Source organism: Leptodactylus fuscus, chromosome 7 (genome assembly GCF_031893055.1).
Source record: "Leptodactylus fuscus isolate aLepFus1 chromosome 7, aLepFus1.hap2, whole genome shotgun sequence".
NCBI classification, from domain to species: Eukaryota; Metazoa; Chordata; class Amphibia; order Anura; family Leptodactylidae; genus Leptodactylus; species Leptodactylus fuscus.
Genome location: NC_134271.1, coordinates 120,579,372 through 120,593,519, shown reverse-complemented (window position 1 = coordinate 120,593,519; position 14,148 = coordinate 120,579,372). Strand labels below are relative to the sequence as shown.

The 14,148-nt window shown below is 42.1% G+C and overlaps 1 protein-coding gene across 5 annotated transcripts in view; it reads right to left on the bottom strand.

The window, feature by feature from the left end:
* RYR3 (ryanodine receptor 3) overlaps positions 1 to 14,148 on the bottom strand; it is a 485,624-nt gene that overhangs the window by 315,171 nt on the left and 156,305 nt on the right. For all 5 annotated transcript variants that reach the window (XM_075282947.1, XM_075282949.1, XM_075282950.1 and 2 more), the window contains one exon: positions 9,139 to 9,258. In XM_075282947.1, the coding sequence (XP_075139048.1) occupies positions 9,139 to 9,258 (120 nt within the window). The remainder of the gene's footprint in view (positions 1 to 9,138; positions 9,259 to 14,148) is intronic.

Here is a 14,148-nt window from a genome sequence, read left to right as displayed (position 1 = left end):
CAAAATACGGGTAGCTGCGACTGGCTGCCAGTGCAGTGCAGCGGCATCCAGTCGGGAACTCCTACGGATTAGGCCCAAATGAATGGACCTGGTTGGGAGGGAGTGTCTTCAGGCGGATGTTGTGAGGAAAGAATGGGCATGTCACTTCTTTTTTTCCGAGAGCCGGAACAAATGGCTCCCAGAAAAAAGAACTGAATGGCTCCCATTGATTTCAATGGGAGCCATCTTTTTGGTCAGGATTTTAAGGCCGTGTCCAAAAACCCCCGTGTGAACTTACCCTTAGAGAACGCTCTCCTCTCAGCCTTTTGCCATGGGAGGTTGGCTGCCAATCCCATAACTATGCTATATGTTTATGGCACCTTTACTACAGAATATATTGTTAGTATTGACCTGGCTAGCTAAAATTCATAACTGTGAATTCAATATCTTCTTACATGATGACATATTAAAAATTAATGCAAACTGATGATGAAATGTGAATACAGCTGCAAAGTTTATCTGTTATACAATACCTATCAGGATGGAAGAAGAGCGTGTTCTTTTAAGTAAGCCTGTCTAATGGAATGGAAAGGGAAGACTTGATGTCTAAACTCCTGTCACTTAGCAAAAGGAACACATAATGTCAGGCTAATAAGGGGGTATTAAGATAAAACATAAGGCTAATGGGTAATGGCAAGCAACTCCAGTCTAAGGTGTTTATTACCAGATTACACAGAAAGGTAATGAAATAGAATGGAAGACATCACATTTCTGAAAGTTTTTATTTCAATATGTTATGTTAAACTAAAATCATAATTTTAGGTGACTTTCCAGACTAAGCTGCTTTATATGTGTGCATATTATTATACACCATTAAAGTTACTGGATCCTGCATCCTTATCATTTTTATTAGTGCCTATATGTCTGTGAAACTCTCTGAGCAGCTATTCTCTCCTCTTCCCTTTTCCCTCTCAATATACTTCTATATCTGGCCCGATGGTATCTGTGAATTGCACTTGATAAAGGGTCCTGTTGAAGCCCGAAAAGCGTGGTGACGTTCTGCTGTATGGTTTCTTTCAAATAAAAAGGTTTTATCCCATGTTGTGCCTATACCACCAGAGAGCACAGATTTCCTGTAATGGACCTCTGGTCCTCGTGTTGTCTACTGTATCTCTCCAGTCTACCGGTGTTCACAGGTTGAGCCACTGCCACTCCCACCTGAATCCAATACCTACATACCTACCAGGTGTTGTGACTATCTCACAACTCCTAAAGGTGAGAGGTCATCTGGTCATTCCATTGCGTTACTGCAACTACTTACCATTTCATGGTATAAATACTACACCTAGTGCGCTCGGTGTCCTTCTTTTTTCCATATACTTCTATGGGTAACAACTGTAGCTCGATCTTTCTGAACTTATAAAACATCTTTTTTTTTTTTTTTTTTATAAATTTTTTATTTATAACAAGAATAAACACAAAACAGAGCATACAAAGTAACAAGACAGAGCCCACAAAAAAGGGGGGCCCATAAATAAAACAAAACAAAACCAGCAAAGACACTGCAGGATAAATCACGCATCCACGGTGAAGAGAAGCCAGGAGATCCCCGGCCTAGAGAAAAGAAAAGAACAGGGAAGGGAGGGGAGGGGAAAAGAAAGAAGAGAGGATGGAAAGAAAGAGGAGAAAAGTGAAAAAGAAAGAAAAGAAAAATTGGGGGAGGGGGAAGGAAGGTGAGCAACTCTGGACTCCGGACTTGTTCACCTACCCCCCCCCCCCCATTACAACCCATCAGGTCACGGTAAGTCTGCGTCCCCTGAAAAGTATCCATGGGGTCCACGCATCCATGAAAGCCCTGCTTACTATGTAAGCAGCCATTTTTCTTGTGGCCGTGAGCATGCGCAGTCGGCTTTCCCTAAGCCCGAGGCCTAAAAGTTACAAGCCGCCACCGGAAGAAGATGCGGAGAAGACCTTGCTGCAGAAGAAGAGGAGGTTGCACTGGAGAGAGTTCTCTTGCAGCATTGGGGTTACCAGCAGTGCTATTTGAGCGCTGGGGCCCGCCCCCAGTGCTGCGAAAGAACTCATTTACATACCGAGAAAAACCGGGATTTTAGGTGAACAGCGGCACGGAGAAGACAACGAAAGGTAGGAGACGAATAGCCTTTCTTAAGGCTATTTTGATGTGTTAGAAAAAAAAGTGATTGAATGATAGGATCCCTTTAATAGGGAATACAAGTATGTACCATAACTATGGGTATGTTAAGAGAGCCAAGGGACAACTGCAAATACTAGTGAAACTTTCCTTATCTGTCAACCTTTTGCTGCTTTCTAAATTGCATTTCAAGACAAATTATAATTTCTTTATGCAAGGTTAGTATAGTATAGTGTATACAAGGGAACCACAGGTATCTGCGGGTTAGAAGTAACTCATCACCTAGATTCTTAGCTATATAAATGTCATTCGGATTTCCTATGTTTCATCTGGTCTAGATTCTTCCAATTCTGAGACTATTATCACATCTGCTTTAACCAATGTATCACATACACATGACACATTCCCTTGCTACTCAACAGAGTGGTGCAGTCTACAGTAAGCCTGTTTGCTGCAGCCATCTGAAGACTAGTTATTCCACTGCAGCCAGTTCAATTAATTCATCCTGACCCTCTCTGCAGTGCGATATCCCTCTCTGTGCTGCTTAACACGTTCTGCCTTTTAGCTTTGCAGAGATGGAGCAAGATGAAAACCTAATGTACTGCAACATCTGAGGATGCCAGAGAACTGCAGAGCACATTCAATGAGATAAATCAGATCTGCTGCCAGATTCATCTAAAATACACTTGTGTCACATCTCATTTGTCTCTAACATGCCTAAAGACAACAATCATTACTGGTAACAAAATATAACGCCCTCCGTCATCACAAATTACATATATATATATATTATAGGGCTCACAATGTATAGTATGTGAAGAAATCCACGCAAACACAAAAGAACATACAAACTCATTGCAGATGTTGTTCCTGGCAGGATTCAAACCCAGGACTCCAGCGCTGCAGGGCTGCAGTGCTAACCACTGAGCCACAATATATACCTGGATGGCATATGGCAGTACCTAATCCTTTATGGATACATTACTCGAAATGTGGAACCAATACTCTTTCTGTAAGGAAGGGACCAAGCATCCCTATTCTTGGGTAAGTTCATGGTCCGAGAGGTGACATCGCCATCAATCAGACATTTAGGATGTATCAATCAATGACAAAACCTATTCACTTTAGAAGATTGAGACTATCACAACCTGTTTACCAGAGCCTCCCAGCTCAGCTCTTTTTCTGTAGAAGTTGAACAAGATCATATCATATAGAGATGCCAATAAACATCCCAGATGGGAAAACCCCAGTTGAGCATACATGCTGCTGCTCCATTCAATGTCTAAGGGATTGACAGAGGTAGTCAATCTCTGTATTTGGTTGTCTGCATTAATCCTAAAGACTAATGTGGAGCATGAAAGTACCCATGGTCCACATTTATTCATCCCATGGATAGGTAATAAATACATATTAAGGTAACCCCCTAAGACCATAGAGTTATTAAAATATTGCTGCCTTCCTTTCAGAAAGTGAGATCAGGTTTGTTGGTCAGATGGGACTGAGGTGTATCATTGTCATGTGACCAACAGATGTAATGTCACTTCCCGAGAAAAAGAAAGCAGCCATTTTTTTTCTCTAATCTTGCATAATCCCTTTAAGGTAGAACAGCTGAACTAGAGGTAATGAAATGTGCGGTGAAAGCTACAGAATGCAATAAACACTTTGGATTATTTACTACATGATGTTGCTTCCTCCGATATCCTCTTTAATACAGTATATCCTGTTTAATTTCCTGTTTGTGATGTGCAGCAGGTAGAGAGGTATAATTACTGTTGGACCAAATCCAGAAATATCACAAGGATAGCTGAGCTGCACAGAGTATATTTCAGGCATACTTTATTTAATAGAACACCAAATACAGTACAGTAATTGTGTATGGTGTAGGTGCATTATATACAGTGGATTTCTCAGGAGTTTCCACCCCTGATAGGTCTATGGTTTCAATAAAATAAAATATGTATGGAAACACATTTATCACGTCTAAATATTTGTCACCTGGCAAACACTAACAATATGTGTAATTTTGATACAATGGTCAAGGTTTGTTCACATCAGGTTTCCATTTATAGCCAATTCTAGTCTTACATTAACGTTATTTTTAAAAAGGTCTGTTAGTTTTATTAATGGGTTAATAAGTACACCCATATACCTTTAGCAGTGTTTGGAGTGATTTCTGGGTTTCTGTGGGAGCTCCTGGCATCCTCTGCATTTGTTTTCTAGGTATAACTTTGTGCTTTGTAGCTTCCCATGTACCATCTACACTAGTTCCCTCTCAGCCCCACCTCTCCTCTCTCACTTGGTTACACCCCACCTGTTGTCCTATCTAAGCTATCCCGCTCACTGCTAGTCCCTCCCCCTCCACCTGTCTGACTAGCTAAGCTATCCTGCCCACTACTAGGCCCTCCACTTCCCCTGTCTTACTAGCTAAGCTATCCCACCCACTACTAGCCCCTCCCTCTCACCCTGTCTCACTAGCTAAGCTATTCCGCCCACTACTAGCCCCTCCCTCTCCCCTGTCTCACTACCTAAGCTATCCCACCCACTACTAGCACCTCCCTCTCCTCCTGTCTCACTAGCTAAGCTATCCAACCCACCACTAGGCTTTCCCCTCTCCCCCTAGATAAGCTATCCTGATCACTACTAGCAGAGAGGAAGAGTGGAGGAGCCGTTCCCAAACACAGGGGGATGGGGTGAGGAAGTAATGGTGACTTCCATTTCAGAAGCGGGGAAACAAAACATCCCCAGATTATCAGAAAGTGTCTGGGTAATTATAGATTTTTGTTAATAGAAGTAAATTAGAAGTTAGGTGGGAGGAGGGGGTTTAGTTTAGGCGTTAATTCTTAGTTTATCCTGGACAACGCCTTTAAGCGTGAAATGTACCTAAGCTTTAACAACCTTTGCATAAATCATTAGTACAATGTGTGTAGAGTGATCATTATGCAACTTATACTAAGGGGTCGTTCACACTACCGTCGGTGTCCGACAGCTAGTGTCCGCTGCTAATGTCCGTTCAAAATCTTGTGCGGACATTAGCATCGGACATTAACTGTGTCCATGACATTTTGCATTGATTTAAAAGGACATTGGGTGCGTTCTTTTACTGTCCATGGGTGTCCTTAAGTGTCCGTTCCCAAAAATGTCCGACTTTTCAAGCGGACAGCAAAAACTTACATGTAGGTTTTTGCTGTCTGCTTGAAAAGTCGGACATCTTTGGGAACGGACACTTAAGGACACCCACGGACAGTAAAAGAACGCACCCGATGTCCATTTAAATCAATACAAAATGTCACGGACACAGCTAGTATCTGATGCTAATGTCCGCAACAAGATTTTGCACGGACATTACCTGTCGGACACCAACAGTAGCGTGAATGCCCCCTTAGCATTTTTAAGAGTTTTCATCTCTACAAATTCTAGTTCTCAGTTCTCCCTGATCTGGTGTGCGAACAGCTGTTTTAATATCTTCCATACTCTGCACACAGAAGGTGTAGTAAAATCTAGCCATCTAAGTCCCTCTCTCGCAGTGACAGCCTCAACTGTAAACTGTAATGGTGTGAAGAAAATACTTGGAGTGACATATAATAATATAATACATTTTATTTATATAGCGCCAACATATTCCGCAGCGCTGTACAATTTATAGGGTTCAGATACAGACATACATAACAAAGAACGTCATTTCACACAATGGGACTGAGGGCCCTGCTCAAAAGAGCTTACAATCTATGAGGTAGAGGGGGTGACACAAGAGGTAGCAGGGGCGGCATTGCTTATACAGTGTTCAGACAATTTTGTGCATTAGGAATTGTGATAGGCTTGTCTGAAAAGATGCATCTTTAGTTTGCGTTTGAAACTGTAGAAGTTGGGAGTTAATCTTATTGTCCAGGGTAGAGCATTCCAGAGAAGTGGTGCAGCTCGGGAGAAGTCTTGTATACGAGCGTGGGAGGTTCTGATAATAGAGGATGTAAGTGTTAGGTCATTGAGTGAGCGGAGAGCACGGGTTGGGCGGTAGACAGAGATGAGGGAAGAAATGTAGGGAGGTGCGGCATTATGGAGAGCCTTGTGGATGAGAGTAATAACTTTATATTTTATTCTATAATGAATAGGCAGCCAATGTAGTGACTGGCACAGACCGGAGGCCTCGCTGTAGCGTCTAGCCTGATAGATGAGCCTGGCCGCTGCATTCAGAATAGATTGTAGAGGAGAGAGTTTAGTGAGGGGAAGACCGATTAGTAAGGAATTACAGTAGTCAAGGCGAGAATGAATCAGAGAGACAATAAGTGTCTTTAGTGTATCTCTGGTAAGGAAAGGGCGTATTCTGGAGATGTTTTTGAGGTGGAGGTGACATGAACGTGCGAGTGATTCAATATGAGGGGTGAAGGAAAGGTCTGCGTCAAATATGACCCCAAGGCAGCGGGCATGCTGCCTAGGAGTTATAGTAAGGCCTGAGACTGCAATGGATATATCAGGGACAGATCTGTTAGATGGTGGAAACAGTAGTAGTTCAGTCTTAGAGAGATTTAGTTTCAGATAGAGCGAGGACATGATATTAGAGACAGCAGAGAGACAGTCACTGGTGTTCTGTATGAGTGCAGGGGTGATGTCACGGGAAGATGTGTATAATTGGGTGTCATCAGCATAAAGATGGTACCTGAAGCCAAATCTGGCGATGGTTTGTCCAATGGGGGCTGTGTAGAGAGAAAAGAGCAGGGGGCCGAGGACCGAGCCCTGAGGAACCCCAACAGCAAGGGAAAGAGGGGAGGAAACAGAGCCCGCAAATGATACACTGAAAGTGCGGTCTGAGAGATAAGAGGAGAACCAGGAGAGCGCAGTGTCATTGAGGCCGACTGAGCGGAGCATAGTGAGGAGAAGTTGATGGTCAACAGTGTCAAAAGCTGCAGAGAGGTCCAGAAGAATAAGAAGAGAGAAGTCACCATTGGATTTAGCCTTTAGTAGATCATTAGAGACTTTTGTGAGAGCTGTTTCAGTAGAGTGCAGAGCGCGGAAACCAGATTGTAAGGGGTCAAGCAGAGAGTTAGCAGAGAGAAAACGGATTAACCGAGAATAAACCAGGTGTTCCAAAAGTTTAGAGATGAAGGGGAGGTTAGAGACGGGTCGATAGTTAGCAGCACAGGATGGGTCCAGGGAGGGTTTTTTCAGTAGCGGGATTATAACAGCATGCTTGAAGGAGGATGGGAAGATTCCAGAAGAGAGAGAGGTTAAATATTTTAGTAAGGTAAGTAATGACAGCAGGGGACAGAGATTGGAGAAGGTGTGAGGGGAAGGGGTCACTAATGCAGGTTGTGGGGCGAGATGAAGAAAGTAGCTGGGAGACTTCCTCTTCTGTGACAGGTTCAAAAGATGAGAATGGACAGTCTAAAGTGCGGCTGGTGAGGGGATCAGTACTATCGTAGGTGTGGGAGTCAAGGCCACCTGGGGCTTGGGCAGTAATTTCCTGACGGATCTTATCAATTTTATCATGGAAATACATGGCCAGGTCATCAGCACTAAGGTCTGTGAATGGCGTCTGAACCTTGGGTGTGAGTAAGGAGTGAAAGGTTTCAAAAAGCCTTTTAGGGTTGCTGGAGAGAGAAGAGATGAGGGCGGTGAAATAGTCTTGTTTGGCGAGGTAAAGGGCAGAGCTATATGTTAGACATAGAAATCTTATTCATCTTCAAAAACCTCTGTTTGTGCTTGTGTCTCTCCTCCCTCACTCAAGAACTGCTTATTCCTTTCCTTTCTTTCTCCATAGGATTCTACTGTTAAAGGGCGTACTCACTACCGCTGCTGTTCACCCCGGGGTTTCCATCCTAAACTTCAGGGAAACTGGACAGGGGACGGCTTGCCAGTGGTGAGCTGTAATACTCAAACATTTGAATGGGTTTTTAAAAGTAACTGCTGGTGTCCATATGCGGCCTCTCCGCCTGGAAACCATTTTTTTCTTGCACGGATACAAAGTTGTACAAGATATATATGGCATACTTATTGTGCATGCGTTTCACATTTTTTTAAAGAAATTTTTATATGTGTTTTAGGGAAAGGAGGTGATTAAAATTGTTTATTTCTTTTTAATTCCTTTAATTTTTCTTCTTTGTTTTTTTTACTGCATCACCTAGGAGTCTTCAATCCCAGGGGGTCTGATCACTAATGCATTGCAAATTACCAGCATTTGTATTTCATGCTGTACAGTGCCCTATGCAACCTGAAATACAAATGCCTGTAATACAATTCAATGCCAGCCAAGCGTGGGAACCTTCAGTAGACTCCTGGCTATCATGACAATGTATCACTAGCCCCAAATCTTGTTTGACAGAGGCATTTAGGAGATTAAGGTACACAATCAAAGTGGGCACTGAGTGTGGGCATTAGTGCCGGGTCTCCACTGTATAAGACAGCAGACACCCAGTGGCTAGGTTTCCTCTGCCGACTTTCTGCTTCAGTTATACCTATAGGAAAACCAACCGGGGTTTCCGTCGATATAATGGACATGCTGCAATTTTGAAAACCTCAACAGTTTTAGAAATCGCAGTATGTCTGCTGTGCGTATTTTAACACAAAGTGGGGATGAGATTCGCTAGAATCCCATCAACTTTGCAGTGACTGTAAAATGCCACATATTGTTTTCTATGGGATTTACTCCACATGGGGACCCAGCCTAAAGCATATATGAGCAAATGTTTCTGCAATCTAGCCTCTTTCTTCTAAACTATTGGAAAGCAACAACTCCTAGAATGATACCTGCTTACAGATACCCTTATCATAGCTGGAGGACTACAGGACCCTATGTGAAGGTAGCATAAAGGCTTGTCTGAGCTACAGCACATACAGCAGGTAATTGTGAACAAATATAAAATGACAAAATCTCATATTGCCCTAAAACTAAAAATAATATTGAGACAAAATATACACTGTCAGAAGTAATAACATAAAACACATTGACAGTGCAGGACTTGCCAGGATGATTTCTTAAGGCAAGACAGATTGAGTCACAAAAAATAAAATCTTACTTTGGCTTCTGAAGTTGGTTCCAGGAAGCAAAGTCGATTCCCAAGTCCCTCAGCTGCCAAGCAGAACTTCCTCTGCTCCTTATGGATGGTGGCGACACACTGAAGGACAACTTCATCATCCTAGGGAACAAATATTGGCAGTTATACAAAACGTACACAAAACTAAATTTACAGCATTTAGTGAATAAGGCAACATATTTTTATAGTGCAATCAATCAAACTGAGAATTACAGATCTTATTGTAAGCACAAATCTGTAATCTTCACCCACAAACCCATATGGCTTTCACATTGTGTATCTCTCAGCAGGAAGAACAATAATAATGAACAATGAACACTTTGGGTTGGCAATCTAATGGCAAACTGGCTGTAACTCAGCCTAAAGTACATTCACTCTTATTTCTGGACAATGGTTAGAGTAACAGCAGCAGTCAATGACTTTGGGTACAATAATAACCATGGACACTCAAAGTTTGTCAATTTAGAATTTGCATGGAATGTAATAAAGAGTACGGCTGGCATCAGACAGACTAGGGGCATAGCTATAGGGGTGCAGAGGTAGCAATCTAACCAGGGGTCAGGTGCTCTAAGAAGCCCAAAGGCTTCAAACTCTAGGACCCAGGTACGCCACTGGTCATAACAATTGTTCAAACACTGCACCCAGAAATAACAAATCTTAAGACCGAGGCCCTACATAGTAGGTCTCAGCAAAAAAGCGCTGCGGGAAAAACCTTTTCATAAAAAGTCTACAGAGGTTACACAGTTAAAAGTTAAACAGTTTTGAAAATATAAAGAAGTACAAATATTGCAGACTTTTAAAGATTTTCTCTAACCATGTTAGTGGTGACATCTGTTGTCTTGATTGGTTGCCAAGAGCTTTCTATGGTCTGCCACTTGTCAGAAATCCAGCTATAATTTCCTTATCGCGAACAGGTTATCAGACAGGGATGCTACATGTATGAGAAAATAACCTGGCCACAAGAACTGATTTTCTGACAAGTCCCATACCATAGAAAGTTCCGGTGTCCATGCTTGTATCCATTGGCAACCTATCAAGAGGACAGACTGTCACCACTAAGATTTTTAAAGCATTATTAATGCTAACAATAATGAGGATAATAATAATAATAATAATAATAATAATAATAATCTTTAAAACTATGTAAACTTTTAGCTGCTTATATTTGCAAAATTGTTCAACTTTTAATTTAATAGTTTAAGGAAAAACACAGACTCCCATCCACTTTGTAGGTACTGCGAAACACGGCCCTTTTTGTTACCACAGTCAAAATGCAGTGTTTTTGCAATGCGGGTCCCCAGCCTTAATCTATTTCTTATAGCCTACATAGCCTGGTCTATAGTATATAGTGCACACACAGAATGAATGGTGCTATGTATTTTCTCCTTATTATAGGGCAGCGGTCTCATTGTTGCTTTCTATACTCCGCTTCAGATTCTTGACATTCTGCTGCTTCCTTCATTCTGCCAGTGTGCACACATTCCTGACTGTCACTTACTCAGATGTCCAAAATAGAAACATCAATATCTGCTGTCATGTGTTAGTGGAACACACAAGTTGTATGTTGGAACAGTGGCCTTTATATGTTGTCCTGCTCCATAATATAAATTCTGGACACGGTAAAATATGCCCTACTATAATTATGACTAGACCATATGTCAGGGGACATCACCCTTGTAGCCACACCTGATATGACAAATAATGCAGACGCAGCAGGTCTTATTTTTGCAGCCGATCTTCACTACTGGCATCAGGAAGCTCGGATCTTTGTAGAGATCAGCAAAGAAATCTTGTCCTAGACTGTTCGGGTTGTTGTACTTATGGATCAGTTATCACTACAGAGCCTACAACAAGTATTCACCCCTGAACTGTTTCTTGTTTTATTGTGTAGCAACTGTGAATCACATTCGAATGTATGACATTGTTTCACAATAACAAAAATATAACATAACTTATTTACAAGGAATAAAGGGGTTGTCTTTGGATTAAATATCTTTTGTTCTAATGCTTCTTTCTGTATTACTGTATTTATTTGGTCCTATTATCCCCAGGCACCACTTGGTGGTTACATCACCTCCATATTATTGGTGTGTAGCCAGAGCAATTTACTGTACTTGAAATCTCATTCAGCATTGTGATGTACACATCTCCATCTTATATGTATCGGCAAAATGTGCACTCTGCTTTTGTTATGTGTGATCTTAGCCTTACAGGAGTACTACGTTGTTTGCCTTAAAGCGTAACGAGACTTTCAGACAGCTTATGATTTTCGGGAAGTATTTGTGTCATTAATAAATTTTAGTGTCATATGAACCTTAGTTTATATGACACTAACCTTAGTGTCCTATAAAAGAAGAGAATCTCCTCTTTCATATGGCGCCAAAAGTGTGTATGATTTATAATGTCCAAGATATAACGGTTTTAAGTGAACCTCCGCCTCCTCTGCCATTTTAACTGCATAGCCTCGTACTCTATACACAGTAACAGTAAGTGAGAGGCAGAGACAGCTCTCAATACAGAAACAAGGGAAAGGGTAAAAAAAAATGCTGGATTTCACAGAAAGGATCCAAAATCCTACTATTATTAAAAACCTGAAAGTTTGGATGTTTGTTCTTTAATCACGCAAAGACGGCTGAATGGATTTGAATGAAATTTGGCACATAGATAGTTTGTCAGATCTTTGTGGTCCCTAGCCGCTCAGAGTACCTCAGATGAGTGGACGGAGGAGAGAAATGCACATATGACATCTCTGGGTGGGTCATTTGCGTCTGGTTTGGGCCTAATCGCCCTATGAATTCTCTTGATCTGGAATCCCCCTGCCTTTTCCTTACCCACTAAAGACTTGAATATGTCAGCAGCTACAGATGATAAAGAGTCAGAGGTGAACTTCTCTGGAAGGCCTCTTATACGGACATTTCTGCGTCTGTTTCTGTTTTCCAAATTTTCCAATAAAAGGTAGGAACAATTTCAGGCACGGTGCGAGGAACAAGTTCAGCAGCAGGCCAGCTTGATAGCTACCGAAGCATGCAGATCATCGATGCCAACAACACGCTCATTATATGGAGTCCCAAGCGAGCTGCTGAGATGCCGGAACAATTACAGGCACGGCGTGAGGAACAAGTTCAGCAAAAGGACAGCTTAAGAGCTGCCGAAATGCCAGAGCAGGCAAACCATCGATGGCAGAAATTTGCTGAAAATAGGCAGATCATCGACGCCAACAACATGAAGACAAAGTCGCGGGCAGAGGCTAGTGAGTTAATAAATTATATCACTAAATTTATTTACAACACAAAAACAAAAGTTGTTGGAAGGTTTGTGCTTTAAGTGTTACTGCTGCACAAACACTGTAGCTCCAGAGGATGGACCTCCCCCTTGTACTCCATGTGACCAACCATATCATGAACATTAGGTTAGTGTCATTGCTATTAGGCGTATGACCAATGTACGCATGTCATAGTCAAAGAATGATGCAGTGGTGACAAGATCTCTGCCGTAGAGGCCAATGCCAAATATACCTGTATTCAAAAATTACTTACGTTACAGAAAACCGTTTCACTATTCATTATATTGATGTCAGTATTTTATAGAAGTATCTTTGATAGTAATTACAGTAAATTTCAGAGATAGTAAAGAAAAAGTACATAAAAGATAATGTCCTTTTTTTTTTTTTTTTTTTTTTTTTTTAAACTCCAAGATGTTTTAGGTCCAAAAATTGATTAAGTTTTTTATAGCTCTTGTAATACCTTCATATCATCTGCCTGAACAATAAGTTAAATGGGTTTTCTGGGATTACAATACATTAACATCAAATTAGTAAGGGTCCAAATCTTGGGACCCTGTGCCAGCCCGCTATTAAAAGGAGCTTGCTTCATATACCTGCAAAATGTCCACTTAGGCCACATGCTCATAGAGGAATCCAGACCAGATAGTCCATATTTCCTGCCTCGGCTCAGTTCAGTGACCCAGACTCCCTACATCATATTGATCTATGATGTCAGGATTCTCTCCTTTAGCTTAGCTCAACCATTCCATACTGTACATGCAGCAATCCCTTATAGGTCGGGTTCACACAGGTTTTTTGGTCTGGTGCCTGAGGCGGAGGCTGCCTCAGGTTCTGGACCAAAATACAGGTGGCCACGACTGGATGCCGCTGCAGTGCACTCCGGATTAGGCCCAAATGAATGGGCCTAGTCGGGAGGGGGAATGTCTTCAGGCGGATGTCGCAAGGCGAATCCGCCTCAAAGAATGAGTATGTCGCTTCTTTTTTCAATGGGAGCCGTCTTTTTTGGTCAGGATTTTGAGGCGCATACGGCCTCAAAATCCTGACCAAAAAACCCCGTGTGAAATTACCCATAGGAAGCCTGGAGGCCTGGACTCTACTACTTGGTGCAGTGCTGAAGGGGCCTGCAGGATACCTGATGGTGGTGATCGTCTCCTCCATAGGGCAGATCCTAGTTGTCAGCCCACCTGAGCCTGATAGAGGTTCAAGTGCCCATGATGTTCATGCAGGACTAAGACTCAGGAAACACATAGTATGTAGGAAAACAAGATAACTCTTAACTTTACTCAAGGTAGAATGCAATATCACAGCTCCACACATAGAGGTACAATTTTTACAGTTTTGCCACTGTAAGTTGTGGCTGAGCTAGTAGACGATTATTTCATCTGCAGTCTGTGCTTTTCTACCTGAGATAGTCTCTACTCCTTCTAAGTGCCACTCTCTTTCAGTCACCTATAGTGCAGATTGCTTTGTCCATCCTGTGGCTCAGATGAGTTACCCTGAGACCCATGTACAATTTACGCTGGGTTCACACCAGTGTTCGGGTCTCCAATTTCAGTTTCCTGTGCATGCAGAAGACGGAAACCTGTCATGCCGAGTCCGGCTATGAGCACTGGTGAGCTTTTTATGCTCTCCATGGCAAAACCGTTTTTTTTAAAACCGGACACAGAGTACTGCATGTCCGACTCTGTGCCCGGTTAAAAATAAACAGT